General features: G+C 32.9%; 1 protein-coding gene across 1 annotated transcript in view; it reads left to right on the forward strand.

Annotated features, from left to right (window-relative positions):
• Positions 1 to 5,377: 5,377 nt before the first annotated feature.
• LOC114096699 (bile acid receptor-like) overlaps positions 5,378 to 16,627 on the forward strand; it is a 47,963-nt gene continuing 36,713 nt past the window's right edge. Inside the window, exons 1-3 of the mRNA XM_027940246.1 lie at positions 5,378 to 5,441; positions 6,992 to 7,354; positions 9,253 to 9,393. Of these exons, the coding sequence (XP_027796047.1) occupies positions 5,378 to 5,441; positions 6,992 to 7,354; positions 9,253 to 9,393 (568 nt within the window). The remainder of the gene's footprint in view (positions 5,442 to 6,991; positions 7,355 to 9,252; positions 9,394 to 16,627) is intronic.

Here is a 16,627-nt window from a genome sequence, read left to right on the forward strand (position 1 = left end):
TAAGCCTACTGGTATCCAACAGAATTTATTTACATAAGTGACATCTTAAAAAACTATAATGAAGTTATTTACATATTCTGTTAAAGTGTTTGGGTTTTCATAGTTTCAACTCTGCTATAATTAGCTCTGAGATATTGAACAAGTAGTAATACACATATATTTGTGTTGCAATTTTCTGTTAGCTCCACACCTAAAAAAGACATGTGGATTACATAACTTGTACACATCTAACATTATATCAGTTTATGAATTGTTATTCATACTTCTAATTGGTTAAACAACTTCTTTATCTGTAGGCAATTCAAAATTAAATTTCAAAGTTGGATTGTCACAACACCTGTAGTAATGGAGAGACAATTAATGAGGCTGTTCCTCACTTACCATATTCTTGCTAGCTTGTGGAGACCAATGTTTTGTAAACAAAGTGGAAGAATGTCAAACTCAATAAAGAAAACAAAATATTTATTAAGTCAATAATAAGGAACTCTGGGAGAATATGACCTTAAGGTCCCAAAGGCCTCTATCCCTGACAATCTGGTTATTTTTTAAAATTTATGTCAGCCTGTAATTGCCCTTGTTTTGACCCAAGAGAGGACTGTGTGGGAAGTTTGTCTTTGAGATAGTGCTGAAGAACTGCTCTGCAGAGTGTCTGGAGCCTAAGTGTATGCAGTGTCCCCCTCTCTACCCTTGATAAATAGGGAAAAGGCCCAGTTTGCTCCTACTGAAGAGTGAAGTAGTTGCTAAATCTCTCTGTATTCATTGTGTGAGGAAAAAGACAGTCTTTAGTAATATCACCTAAATGTGAGTATTTTGTCTTCTTAAAAATGAGAAAATTTTATAATTTTATGCTAAGTTAAATATGAATGTTATTATTTTGGCAGTTTACTATTATTAAACTGTAAGATGTTAATAATGGTATTTTTGAAATCTTTAATTTCCACTATTGAAAATTAATTTTTGCAAGTTTGAGTAAGCTGATTGTTGTTACTACATGAAAAGCATTTTCCCTAAAAAAGACATTTAATTAAGGAAAGTAGAATATATACTAATTTGGTTTTCTCCTAAAGAATGTCAAGCCAACTTTGGATTATAGTTGGACTTTAGTTGACATTTGATACAATAACCTAAGTTATTCCACAATCTTTATTGTAATATTTACTAAAGATAACTTGTTTTTAAATCAAGAGCTTATTGAGAGGCTGGAGTTGTAGCTTAGTGGTAAAGTGCTTGCCTGGCACAGGTGAGGGCTTGGGTTCAATCCTTAGCACCATATTAAAAATTAAAAAAAAAATTTAAAAATTGAAGTTAAGTTCTTTTAAAAATAGCTTATCAACATTATCCTTTTTTTTTGAAACATTAGTTTGTATATAAGTTCAAAACACATGAAACGGGGCTGGAAATATAGCTCAGTGGTATAGTTCTCTTAACATGCCCAAGGCCCTGAGTTTAATCCTCAGAACTGCCAAACAAAACAAAACAAACAAAAAACCAAAGCCAAAACAAAACAACATGAGAAATATTGTGATAAATGTATATTTAGGGAATTATAGCTCTTGAAAATGCTATTAAGTTATAGTTATAAAAATTATCCTACTTGGGAAATGGATATAAAATACTAATTTCATAGCCTTTTATTTTTATATTAGTCTATTTTCTCTTTTTGCTGTCTTTCTTAAGTTATGAAAATTACTTGACATAATATTAATTAAAAACTTTTTAAATTTAGAGCTGTATATAAAATTGTATGAATCAATTTATGTGAAAAGTCTATAATAGGCAAATCCATGGAGAAAATAGAATGGTGATTATCAGGTACTAAGGAGAAGAGGGAGAGAGGAGTGACTGCTAATGGATATGGGATTTCTTCTGGGGGTGATTAAAGTATTCTGGAATTAGGTGGTGGTAATAGTTGCATACTCTGAATGTTCTTGAAGTGTATACTTTAAAAGAGCAATTTTATAATAAGATCTCGTTACAGCTGCTTGTAAAAAAGTATATGAAGACTATATGGTGTCAAAAGTCCTCTATATTCTAAAGTATTAACTCTTATAAAGGAACCAGTGGACCTTAATTTGTGTTGTTCAAATATATTCTTTTCATTTTCCTTGGCTCCAATAAGCTCTGACTAGAGAATTTTAGCTCAAAGAAGCCTTACCATAAAAAAACCTTTTTATAATTATATATCAAAGAATAACACTTCCATGAAAAATGTTTTTATAATTATGTATCACTTTTAGTAGAGGCTACTATGAAAACTTAACTGTTTTTCTTTTGAAGCAATCTAGTTTTCAATTGTATCAATCCATGTGATTCATTTATTCATTATTCAAGTGACTTGTATTGCAAATGTAATGTAAAATGTAAAAAATGAGAAATTCTCTAACATGTAGATTTAGTTTTCAGGAATCGATGTTTTTCCTTTCAAAACTAGCTATTTGAAAGTTAATTGAGAACGGTTTTGATTAAGGAGGAGGAAATGCAAATTTATTTATAGAATTAAGCATTTATTCAGTAAATAACCATTACAATCTGTGAAAAACACAGATTTTATTAAAGTTATATTTGTCACAGAAAAAGCATAGACTTTGTCTATGTCAAGTTGAACCTCTTGATAAAAAATCCTCTTCTAATAAAGTTATTTTATTTTAAATAAATATTTACTAGGAAAGATAATAAAACAGAACCATTTCAGAGCCATTGAAGCTTTTCTTTTTAACAGAATAGGAAATTTTTGATTATATACTGCTCTGTATTATTAATAGTTTGCTGAAATGTTTTTAGACTAATTTCATGAATATTTTGAAAGGTTTATTTTATTATGCACATGTATTATAGTATTTCTGTTAAACATTTAAAAGACTGAAAAAAGTTAGCGAAAATCTTACGTTAATAATAGTGCAAATATTAATGAGATCTTATAAAAAAGATAGAAATTTCATATTTTAAAAGGTATCTTTTTACCAGAGGCTTACTTTTGTATATGTCCCATATATAACCTGGAGTAAAACTAGTCCATAAGCTTATAAAAACAGATCTGTGAAAGATAACATTTTAACACACTTATTTACCATTATCAGAAGGACTTGGTTTTAGAATATTGTAATTTACAATATTAACCTTGACAGTGACATTACCATAAGATCTTTATGTGATTGTTAGTATGTATTACCATATATTGCCAGTTTTGTTTAATGTACTACTTCTGGTTTGTTCTATATTATTTTCAAATAAACTCTCAGTCAGCAGAGTCTGATTCTAAACAGTACTGAATGCTATTTTAATTTTCAGTCTCCTTCAGATATTTAACACTGTATTATGTGAAGTTTAGTGGTAAATTCAGCAAATTTAAAAGGAGAGAGAATAACAACTTCAAATTTTCATGTTCATTTGTAATTTCCTAAGATCTAATTGAAACTCAGAAGAAAAGCTTGGGAAGAACGAAACAAATTAAAATTAAACCAATAGCATTCAGAATTGACTTGTTTTAGTAGAGGAAAAAGAGAAGTATGTACTAAGTGATCGGATTGACATTAGTCCTTACTTTTCAAGGGAAACTTCATGTTGAAAGTTCACTGCTGTTTGGGGCACTGATCTTGTTCCCGCTGTTCCATCCAATATATACTGTACATGACTGTTATGCCAGTAGAGGACTGGAAAATTCAAATGCTTTTAAAGGAACCTGGATCCTATTAAATGATAAAGGAAACAAATTTCGGAGATATTACTATTTAATCACCTTCATGGATATATAAATCTTAGTCATGAATCTATCACATTAGTAATAAATCAAAGTAAAACGTTATCCAATCATCTCAGAAGCTATCTCAGAAGTTTTTCATGTGTGTATACCTTTTAGCATTATTTAAAGCCCCTTCTTCTCCTTCTTCTTCTTTGTGCCAGGGATTGAATCTACTGAGTCACATTCCCAACTCAGCACATCCCCTCTGCTCTTTTTAAAATTTGAGACAGGGTCTTACTAAATTGCATAGGACCTCACTAAAATGCCGAGGCTGCCTTTGAACTCATGATCCCCCTGCCTCAGCCTCCTGAGCCACTGGGATTATAGGCATGCACCACTATGCCCAGCATTTTTGTTTCATTTTAAAGATGGAAAATAATCTTTGTCTTCTAATGGACAGCATAAAGCTATAAACAGTGGCCTCTATAGTGATCTTTATTTTCTTACAATAGTTTCCAATTTCTTAAACTGGGATTTCCTGTTTAATTCTATTCAAAGATGTAATCTTTTTGAGTTCCTTCCTGGAAAATAACAAAAATAGTCTTATATTTTTAAAATTTTTCTCATGATAACTTACAATTTTTAGGTTTTACAATTAAAACACTTTTATTGGTAACGAATTGTTGTTAGTTAAGCAGAACCAAAATTAATGTTTTAATATTTAGCATACCACAGTGCTATGAAAATATTTACAAAGAACTCAGATGATAAAAAAAAGTGCTAAAAAGCTATTGATTTCCTATTCTTTAATTTCTTCTATAATTATAAAAAAGTTGAAATTTTCTTCCTAATTCATCTCTATTTAGAATAATAATTTGGAAATCAATCATTGCCAAGAATTGTGTTGGATTTTAATACACTAATTAAACTCTCCTAACAATTTTGTCATAGGGCTTTACTACTTTTACAAATGAGAAACCTAAGGATCAGGGAGATACTGGGTATCAAATCCAAGGCCTTCCACATGCTAGACAAGTACTCTACCACTGAATTATATCCCCAGCTTCAGGCAGAATTAATAATCCCATAAGTGAGTGGGGAAAGCAATCTATGAGGCCTAACTTGAAAGCTTTTTTTAAACAAATATACAAATAAGCTTAATATAATAATAATTAGTAAGCTTAATACATTTATAAATAACAATAAATTTGGTATTTAAAAAATACATTTTTGTTGTAGACAAACACAATACCTTTATTTTATTTATTTATTTTTATGTGGTGTTGAGGATTTAACTCAGTGGCTCACACGTGCTATGCAAGCACTCTACCACTGAGCTATGACTCCAGCCCAGTAAACTTGCTACGCTTTTACAAATAACTTTATAGCTGATAATGATGATTACCTACCAAAATTTATTAAGTTATTTGTAAACAGCTGAGCAATAAGAAATTGGCAAAAATTAAATAAGTTGATGCTTAGAGATATGAAAATCATCATTTTGTCAATTAAAGTATAAATATAAATTATGCATAAATTCTGCTAAACTATTTTTTAAAAGTACACTATACTATCAGATGATACTGATTTAACAATCATCTGTTCAAATAATCTGTGAAATTTTTGTTTCTTCAGGTTTGATTCTGAAAAGTTCAGCATTGCCTGAAGTGAATGAAGCAGTGGGAATTGTACCAGAGAATGGCAAACACTTATGTTACTACATTTGATGGGTACTGTCTTGCTGACCCTATGCAGTACTATGGTATGTAACAAAGAACTACAGTAAAATAGTCAATAAATATTTTTATAGGAATTATGGTTAATTAAAGATTTTTTTAAAAAAGTAACAAATGAATAAATAATCTTCTACAGGAAAAAATAATTTTAAAAACCAGTAATATATTGTTAGTCCAGAATCAAAGGTAAAGAGGAAAAGATGTAACAGTTTAAAATCATATTCAATTAAAAAATTGGAGTTATTTTTAGGAGTTAGTTGAAGCTAGTTTTTATGCAGTTTAGTAAATTGAAATTTTATTATTATTTAGCATACTTGACATTTTAGTCCTAATGTAAGATTCTTGTAAAAGGGAAAGAAAGAAAACAATGCAGAGACAAAAGATTTTTTATTTTATTTTTTACAAAAAGACCAAGGCAATAATAAAAATTTCATCTTGCCATTTTCAAAAAGTAATTTAAACTGTTTTCCATGAAAATGGAACATTAGGTAGTATTCTACTGGGGTGAAAAAGACAGTATTTTTGTTTGTTTTGTCTGTCATCCTAGAAGGGTCTTTCCCTTCTCATCTTCCTCCTCCTTCTTTCTTCTTCTTCTTTAAGCCTACATTGTTTTACTGATAACCTTTCTTCTTATATCAGGCTATTTAGTATTCATTCAACCTTTAGAGTTGTATTGGATGCTCTAAGATTGTACATGACTTATACGAAACAATAGAAATTGTACTGTTTACCAATCTTTGTAGTAAAATTTTTTGGGTAAGAATAAGTCTTATCACCAGGTGATTAAGCACCAGGAAAAGTACAACTATTACTAGTTACAGACATGGAGCAACTAAGTATCCTGGGGTTCTTTTGGAGCCAATATTTTGGATTTAAATCAATAATTCTAACAAAAGCAGGAAGTAAGTTGGTGTTTGGGAACTTCTGATAATAATAATGATATACAACAGATGTCAATTTATAGTTTATATATGCTTTTAACTATCATATTTTATTTAATTCTTTTTTAAAAATTTCATTCTTATATAATCCTGCAAGGTAGGTAAATTTTTCCCCAGATAAACACCAGAACAAAAAAGAAAATAGTAATTTAAGTTAGGCTATAAGTGACAAAGGAGAGTATTGATATATTAAATGAGAAGTTCAAACAAAAACATTTCTTAACCATATAAGCTAAAAATGTATGTTAGCTTTTCTTTCTTTCTTTCTTTTTTTTTTTTTTTTTGAGGGTGGAATAACTTATTAATTCACATAGTTTCTGACCTATTTGCCCTAAGACCAGTATAAGTGGGACAAGGAAAATGTAGAAGATAAGGAAACTCTTCTTCCATTTCAAATTCTTCTACTAAGAAGGGAGATGGAATGGGTATATGAGCCATTAGGAAACTTTACCCTTCCTTTAGCTCCTGATCAACCTCTGCGTATCTCTGGGATGGTGACATTTATCAATATATTGCAATGGGACATAGTAGGAATGTTAAACTCTTTGTTGAGCATGAAATATTTTGAAATTTGAAAATAAATTAAGAAATTTTGACTTTTTACTATTTGCTCTTTTTTAAAAAAATAAAACTAGATATTTTGCCAGAACAAATTGATTATCAGCTGCACAACACTGATTTTCAAGAATCACCTCATTGCCAGTATTCTACAGCTCAGTTTCCTCCGGCTCTCCAATCCCAATCTTTACAAAGCCATTTCAACACCTATGGCTTGGATCCACAGTACAGTGGTGATGGACAGTGTGGACTTGATTCTTGTGAATTAAATAAAACCACTTATGTGGTTGCTCACAATGTTGAAGATGGATACCCTGGAATAAAAAGGTCCAAGCCAACTTGTTCTTTGCAAATGAAGGGACAGAAAGAACTCTGTGTAGTTTGTGGTGATAAGGCATCAGGATATCATTACAATGCACTTACTTGTGAAGGTTGCAAAGGTAAGGATAAAGTTAAAAGAAACTTGAAATCTTAGTGTTCACTGAAGAGCCATGACATCCTAGACATATGAGAATACTTTTCCTTTTAAAGTGTGAAAAACCAAATCAGAATGAGCCATGGCATGTTTAAAGTGATCAATCAGTGGTATCAAAGACATAAAAATAAAATATAAAATTTAAGTTCAGTTTTCTTTTCATTTTTGCTAAGGGCTTTTACATTTAAATATAAAATTCAATACTAATATAACAGAAAGATTTCATATTCCTAGAAGAATCTGATGCTGGAATAGATCTTTGAAAAAGATTTGAATGTTAAACATTATTTCTTTTTATGTGGTTGATGTAAGTTATGCATTTGGAGGGGATTTGAATTAAGTGACTTTCAATATTCTAAGCCTATTTTTCTTTTCTATTTCTGTGTGTATGTGTGTGTGTGTGTGTGTGTGTGTGTGTGTGTGTGTGTGTGTGTGATGGTGGGGATCAAACCCAGGACTTTACACATCCTAGGCAAGTGTTCTACCACTGAGCTATATCCCTAGCCTCTTTTACCCTTTTATAATTTAATTTTTGATATAATTTAGTCTCACTAAATTGCCCAGGCTAGCCTCCAGCTTGTGAACCTACAGTCTCAGCCACCTGAGAAGTTGGGATACAGGCCTGTGCCACCATTCTTATCTTGAAATACTTTTTTGAAGAAAAATTGAAGGTCTGAAAGTGAAGACCAAAACTGACATCTGCAAAGAATGAAACAGTCTTTGATTTTGAACAGTTTTGAAGTACTCTTGCACTTTTAAATTCATAAATGCAGGATTGGGGATGTAGCTCCGCAGGTAGAGCACTTGCCTAGCATAAATACAAGGCCCAGGATTTGAATTTTAGCACTGGAAAAAAAAATCAAAAGTACAGGGTTAGGACTGAATCTAGAAATGATTAGGCCAATATGGTATAGGTATAGATATTAATTAGAGGTCAAGTTAAGTTTTATTCTCAGAAAACTCTCAACCTATCCCTTCAAAGAATAGCCAAATGAAGACCACAAGGAATGAGCTTTGTAAATAGAACGGTGGGGCAAATGTGTGCCTACTCTTGAAATGCAGGGTTTTGCTATTAAAATTAGGTTAAAAAATGAGGCGTAGTTCTGAAAACCTAAACTAAGACTTTTACTCTGTTGAATCTAAGCCATGGAACTCATATTCTCAAGAGCATATGGCAGGGCTTTAAGGAGGGCACTGACTAAGCTTAGTAACTTCACTGTTTGAAATGGAAAGAAGAGGAAGAGGGCAGGAACTGGCATAGAACAAGAAATAAAGGAGGAAATGGGAAGAGGAACTGTTTTTTGCAAGCATTTAGGAAGTGAAATAGAAAACCTTCCTTCCTTCTACCAATTATGAACTCTTTAATGTCTTAAACCAAACTAGCAGCACTTTCTCACTGGGGGAAGTACAATAACAAAGGTGGTGGTGGTGGGGGTGATGGGATATGGGCAGGTATGAAAGTATGAGAAAAAAGGTTTTTCTTATGGTTTTATTTACCTGATCACATATTCTTTCAAGAGAGCAGTGAGAGATGCTTCAGGGGAATTTGATTATCTATAAAAGTTTTAAAAAGGCTTTTAGATGATACATTATAACTATTGTAAAACTAGAGTCTCTTAATGTGATAGAATTATTTAGTTTAATTATCAGGTGTGACTATTTAAAGACACAATGTTGGGATAGAATAGATCAATTAGGAAAAGATCAATTTTCCAGATAAATGCATATTAAGCAAAACCTTTTTATCAAGAGAAAAAAATTTAATTGAAGTAATTTAACTTAATTATTTATTATAACAGTATATATTAGTAATAATGACAATTAAAAATACTTATGATAAAATCTGAAAAATTTTATTGTTAGGTTTTTTTCGACGTAGCATTACCAAAAATGCAGTATATAGTTGCAAGAATGGTGGTCATTGTGAAATGGACATGTATATGCGTAGAAAATGTCAAGAGTGCAGACTGAAAAAGTGTAAAGCAGTAGGCATGTTGGCAGAATGTAAGTACTATTGTGTTTTTTGCTTTGGTTTATTTTGTTGAGGGAATTTTAAATTTTCTTATCTTATTGAGAACTTAATGCATTCTTCAAGGCATAATTTTGAACATTTATATATATTTTTTAGTCTACTTTTCTGGTAACTGTACAACTAGGATAGCCAATTATCAATCTGAATATTTATTTCCATAAATCCTGCTCTATAACTGTGTTGCTCTAATTTTGGAAATGATCATATTTCATCTTAGTTAGAAATTCTTATATTTTTATGTTACCTAAACTAAAGTTGTAACTATATCTGTAAAGAGCAAAATTTTAAGTTAGTAATTTTCAAAAGCCTACAGGATAACTAGATATGTAGAGCTTCCTAACAATTAACACATAGGTGTTAAAAAATGCAACTGCATAGGCAGAAGAGGGTATAATCCACCACCTATCTCCTTAGGACTGAAGATTGAACTCAGGACTGCTCTGCCATTGATCTAAATTTCCAGACCTCTTTATTTTTTTGAGACAGGGTCTTGCTAAGTGTCTAATTATTTGAGTCTCTTCTATGTTTACTGTATTTTTTGCTTTAGTTAAATAATGTCATTTAATACCCATAGTAGTACTAAAATTTTGGCAAAATTTTCTCAATTACTTCCCATTTTCTCTGGCTCAAATTTTCAGATGATTTTCAAGTTATTTTTTTATAAAGTAATATTAATATTTTCTTTTCCTGTCTAATATAGCCTTAATGCAAACCCTTTTTATCTTATAATTATGCTATTATATTAGTTTCCTGGACATTTCTCCATTCTATGTAGTTCAATCAACCTTCAACTTCCATAATAATCTTAAGTTGTAGACAGTTACCTTCTTACTGCTTCACCTCACATAATGAAAAGGAGAAAATAAACTCTCTGATGTCCCTTCTCATAAGGCATTAATTCCATCATCAGGGCCCCATCCTTGCAATATCATCTAAGCATAATTACTTTCCAAAAGCTCCATCTCAAGATACCATCACATTGGGGATTAGAGCTTCAATATATGAGGTTTTAGGAGATACAATTTGGTCCATCAAAGTTCCCAATAAATTGTCTTTGTGTGTGTTGGGGGGGCGGGGCGTGATGGGGATAATAAGATTGAACCCAGGGGTACTTTTTGACTGAGCCACATCACCAGCCCTTTTTATTTTTTATTTTGAGACAGGGTCTACCTAACTTTTTTAGGGCCTTGCTAAATTGCTGAAGTTGTTCTTTAACTTGTTATCCTCCTGCCTCACCTCCTGAGTTTCTGGGATTACAAGTGTGCACCACCATGTCTGGCTTGATAAATTGTCTTGTAACCTATGTCTGAAAGCCTATATAAAAGGAAACTTGTATTCTTCTGTGTCAATTTATAAATGAAATCTTCCCTCCTTTCCTTTAAACTTGAATGAATTATGCAAAGGTCAGAGAGACTTGACATGAGTGTAGTTATTATGATATATGGACATAAACATTATTCAGATATTATTCACATGCATCCAGATTCCTGCCATCATTATTATAGCTCTTTTATGTTATATTTACCCTTAAATTGACCTAAGAATATCCAGTGTTTAGTACTTTGATTGATGTTTTTTATGGATTAATAATGATAATACAATTGGTCATAATTGGCCATAGGATCCTGCTCAAACAGGTCTGTAAAACATTACTTCCTTTCTTCTGGAGTCTTTTTTATTTATTTGTTCTTTTTAGATATACATGACAGTAGTGTATATTTGACATATCTATATGAAGTATAATTTATTCTAATTAGGATCCTATTGTATAGTTGTATAAAATGTTTGAATATGACTTTCCCTGATGGTGTATTCATATATGAATATAGGAAGGTTATGTCCAATTCATTCCGCTGTTTTTCCTATTCCTACCCCCGCTTCCCTTTATTTCCTTTTGTCTAATCCACTAAATTTATATTCTTCCTCCCAAACCCCTTGTTACATGTTAGCATCTGCTTATCAGAGAGTACATTTGACCTTTGGTTTTTGGTGATTGGCTTCTCTTTTGGTCTTAATTCCCTTACCACATGATAATTCTTCAAGTATTATGTCCCTCATGAATTATTTTCTCTCTATTTATTTATTTTTGTACCAGGAATTGAACCCAGTGGTGCTTAACTATTGAGCCATATTCCCAGCCATTTTTCTTATTTATTTTTATTTTGAGACAGGGTCTCAAAAAAGTTGCTTAGAGCCTCACTAAGTTGCTGAGGCTGGCCACAAACTTGTAATCCTCCTGCCTCAGTCTCCCAAGTCCATGAAATTACAGGTGTGTGCACCTCGTCTGGCTCTCTCATTTTAAAGTGCCACGTCCATTACCAAATATATGGTACTCAATGTGTGGTCTTACATACAGAGTGGAACTCAAATACTTCTATCTTTTTAGTTACTAAGAATATATTAAAATAGATTAAAAGCAGGGCTGGGATATAGCTCAGTTAGTAGAGTGCTTGCCTCGCATGCACAAAGCCCCATGTTCAATCCCCAGCAACACACACACACACACACACACACACACAAAATAGGTTAAAAGCATGTTGGTTTTTATAGGTGGCTGTATTATTGATCCATTTTTGTCTGTTTTAACCTCAGTTCAATGTTAGTAGCTCAGCAGGTCTAGACCCTAGAATTATCTCATGTTGAGCTAAGGGTTGACAAACTACCTTCCTTTGCTTTTACATCCACAATTAGTTAATTATTAATTTACTCATCTCTATATAGCTATTCAGACTAAACTCAGGGAAGCATAGCTTTAGGCATGATGAATCCTCAAGCATAGGCTGGTAGAAGATGAGAGGAAATAAATTAGTGAAGATTCATGGCTGGGATGAACAACCTAGGAGGATCCTTGAATATTGAGGGATGGCGGTCAATTTTTTTCTACAGTGTTCAAAAGTGTTATGTCAAAGACAGACTTTATTTATTGACAAAGTATTCCATGTTCATTTTTTGAGGTATGATTATAATAGGTTGTTTTCAGTAGTGATAAAATTTGATATTAGATTAGTTGTAATGCCATGGCTCCAGAACACTAGTGAATTACAATCCTAGCCAAAGTTTGAGGATATAGGGGACCAAGTCCTCTTCTTTCAGGGAAGTGGTGAGATCTAAATGTTTTTAGGTACCTGGTCAAATAGGTTAGGGCTCAAAACAAGGCTGTATTCTCACTGGGGAGCTGAAAACCAATAAGCATAACTAAAAAGGGACCAAACATCTCAATATATTATCTCATTCAGTTCTTATTATAACCACATGAAGTAGATAGTGTTAATACCTTTTTTTAATGAATGAGGAAAGTAAATCATAGAGAGGCACACAGCTAAGAGCACGGTTTGAACTCAGGTATTCTGATGTCTATATGTTAACCATTATACTATGTTAAAATCAGAAATATAATGTGTGACAGTGACTCTTCATGTTATTCAAGATTAGTTCAGAAACATTGCAAAGCTGATTTCACAGGCTAAGAAGTATTGGAAAAAGTCAGAGGTTGATGTCATATGCTGGTCCTAACATTTATCCTCAGTGAATTTTCCTTTGTTATTTATTAGTGTATTATTCAGTCTCTGAAGAGCTTTTAAAATTATTTTTGTGTTGTATAATGTTTTGGGATATTTCCCTATGATTTCTGATATTGAAAAACTTTTTCCAGATTGTAGTTTAAAATAATGACTAGAACTAGTTGCAGGATGGAAACTGGGATTTACCATTAAGAATCTTTCTACAAATGAACTCTGAAAACATTATGCTAAGTGAAATAACCCAGGGACAAAAGGACAAATACTGTATGATGCTACTTAAAGGGACTATCTTGAATAGGCAAATTCATAAGGACACAAAGCAGAAAGAGGTTCCCAAGGGCTGCAAGCTGGGGGAATAGGGAGTTATTGTTTAATGGCTATAGTTTCTGTTTGGGGTGATAGGAATTTTTGGTAATACACAGTGGTATATGGCTGTACAACATTGTGTAAGTAATTAATGCCACTGAATATTATACTGCAAAATGTCTAAAATGGCAATTTTTATGTTATGTATATTTTACCACAATAAAACTCTTGTGAAATAAAAAAAGAATCTTTCTACAGATTGGCATTCATCCATTAATCAAGTTGCTCAGTTAGTTCTTTATACCAACTATCTTTTTCTGAAGGTACATTGCTTTTTTATATGACTTAATTTTATGTATTTATTTTTATGTGGTGCTGAGGATCGAACCCAGTGCCTCACACATACTAGGCAGCTCCTTGATATTTATCCTTAAGAATTAAAGGCATCATACTATAGTGACACCTGAGTACCCATGTTTATAGCAGCAAAATTCATAATAGCCAAACTATGGAACCAGCCTATGTGTTCATCAATGAATGAATGGATAAAGAAAATGTGGTGTATATACACAATAGAGTTTTATTCAGTATAAATAAAAATGAAATTATGTCATTTATAGAAAAATGAATGGTACTTGAGAATATTATGTTAAGTGGAATAAGCCAAACTCAGAAAGTCAAGGGTCATATGTTTTCTCACTTGTGTGGAAGCTAATGAAGAAAAGAACAGAAAGGTGGGGTGGGGGAATCTCATGAAAATCAAAGGGAGATCAGTAGAATAGAGGAAGGGAAGAGGACAAGGAGTGGGTGAGAGGATAGGAGGGAGGGAGAAAGTGCTGGGGAGTGATATTGGCCAAATAATATTGTTATATTGTGTGCATGTGTGCAAACGTAACAATAAACCCATTATTTTGTATAACTGTAATGTACCAATAAAAAATGTGTGTGGGGGCGGAAATAGTTCTACAGTTGATGTTCTTTACCATCATTTCCTCTAGCCTCTGTGTAAGATTTTATCAGTTTATTTTCCCCCCTCCTTTTTAAAATTTATATATGGCAGTGGAATGCATAACAATTCTTATTACACATATAGAGCACAATTTTTCATATCTCTGGTTGTATAGTCACACCAATTCATTTCTTCATACACATACTTTTATTTTTTCTGCCTTCTGTGATGTATTTATCTTTGCCTCTTTGTTATTTCCTTTTCCTGTAGGGGACTCTTCTTTCCCCTCAACTAAACTTAAACATTTATATAGCTCTTTAGTAAGCTTTCCCACAATTAATTCCCTCTGATTCTAACTACTTTATTTTTTGCATATGTGTAGTCAGTTCAAATTATTTTGATATTTACTTGATATGTTGTATTTATTTTTAAATTATCATTATTTTTATTTGAGCTTCCAGGTGTGATTTATTTTGGAGACATTTATAATGATAAAAGGTTTGGAAGTCAAGAGTCTATAGTGTTGTGGGGTATGTGTTAGACAGTGGGAGTAAAAACACAAATGTAACCATGCACTTTAAGATCAAATAAATGATTCCATAAAAAAATGAAGAATCATCATATTTACAAATTTACATCAGGTCTCTCATTCCTAGAATTGGGTATGATCATATCACCAGAAGCAAACTCACAGGGGTAGCATTTAGAGAGTAAGACAGTCATCCTAGTACAGCTCCTACTGATGTATGTCTGAGTCTCCTGGGGCTGCTGGGACTAGATATAGCAAACTGGCAGGGTTGTGGGGTGGCAGGCACAAGTAGCAGAGATTCATTTCCTCATTCATCTGAGGGCTGGAAGTCCAAACTCAAGGTACACACAGGGTTTGCTTCCCCTGAGGCCTCTCCCTGGGATTGGTGATGGGGTTCTTTGTCTTAGTTTTATAAGGACAGGTCATGTTGGATTATGGCCTCCCTAACCATCTCATTTTGACTTCATCACATCTTTGAAGGTCACATGTCCAACTAGTGCAATATTGTGGGTTAGGCTTCAACATGCAAGCTTCAGGGACACAATGTTCCTAACACCATGGGCACTATCACTGATAGCACACAAGTGGAGGACAGTGCCTTGGCAGTTGCACTCTGACAGTGCCTTGGCAGTTGCACTCTGCGCCCCCTTTTTTGTTGTTGTTCTAATTAGTTATACATGACAGTAAATTGAATTTTGACACATTATACATAAATGGAGTATCACTTCTCATTCTTATGGTTATACATGGTGTAGTGTTACACTAGTCATGTAATCATATATGCACATAGGGTAATAATGTCTGTTTTATTCTATTATACTTTGTACCCCCATTCCCCTCCCCTCCCTTCACTCCCTTCTGTCTAATCCAAGTACCTCTATTCTTCCCTGGCCACCACCCTCCCCACTTATTGTGAATTAGCATCTGCATATCAGAGAAAACATTGGTTCTTTGGGATTGGCTTATTTCACTTAGCATGACATTCTCCAGCTCCATCCATTTACCAGTAAATGACATAATTTCATTCTTCTTTAAGAAGAAGACTTAAGTAATATTCCAATGTGTGTGTGTGTGTATGACATTTTCTTTATCAATTCATCTGTTCATCAACCACCTAGGTTGGTTCCATAGTTTAATTATTATGAAGTGAGCTGTGTCACTGTATTATGCTGATTTTAAGTCTTTTGGATATAGACTGAGGATTGGGTAACTAGATCAAACAGTGGTTCCAAGACTAAGTTTTCTGAGGAATCTCCATACTGCTTTCCAGAGTGGTTGCACAAATTTGCAGTGCCACCAGAAATGTATGAGTGTGCCTTTTCCCCATATCCTTGTCAACATTTATTGTTTCTTGTATTCTTGATAATTGTCATACTGACTGGAGTGAGATGGAATCTCAGTGTAGGTTTTTTTTTTTTTTTGGTACTGGGGATTGAACTCAGGGGCACTCAATCACTGACCACATCCCCAGACCTACTTTGTATTTTATTTAGAGATTGGGTGTCACTGAGTTACTAAGCACCTCGCCGTTGCTGAGGCTGGTTTTGAACTCGCGATCTTCCTGACTCAGCTTCCTGAGCTGCTGGAATTACAGATGTGTGCCATCACACTTGGCTTTCAGTGTAGTTTTGATTTGCATTTCTCTAATTGCTAGAGATGTTGAACATTTTTTCATATATTTGTTGATCAGTTGTATTTCTTCTGTGAAATGTCTGTTCGGTTCTTTAGCTGATTTATTGATTGGGTTATTTGTTTTTTTTTGTGTGTGTGTGTTAAGTTTTTGAGTTCTTTATATATCCTGGAGATTAGTGTTCTATCTAAGGTGCAAGTGGTAAAGATTTTCTCCTATTCTGTTGGCTGTCTTTTCACATTATTGTTTCCTTTGCTGTAAAGAAGCTTTT

Source organism: Marmota flaviventris, chromosome 10 (assembly GCF_047511675.1).
Source record: "Marmota flaviventris isolate mMarFla1 chromosome 10, mMarFla1.hap1, whole genome shotgun sequence".
Lineage (NCBI taxonomy): Eukaryota > Metazoa > Chordata > Mammalia > Rodentia > Sciuridae > Marmota > Marmota flaviventris.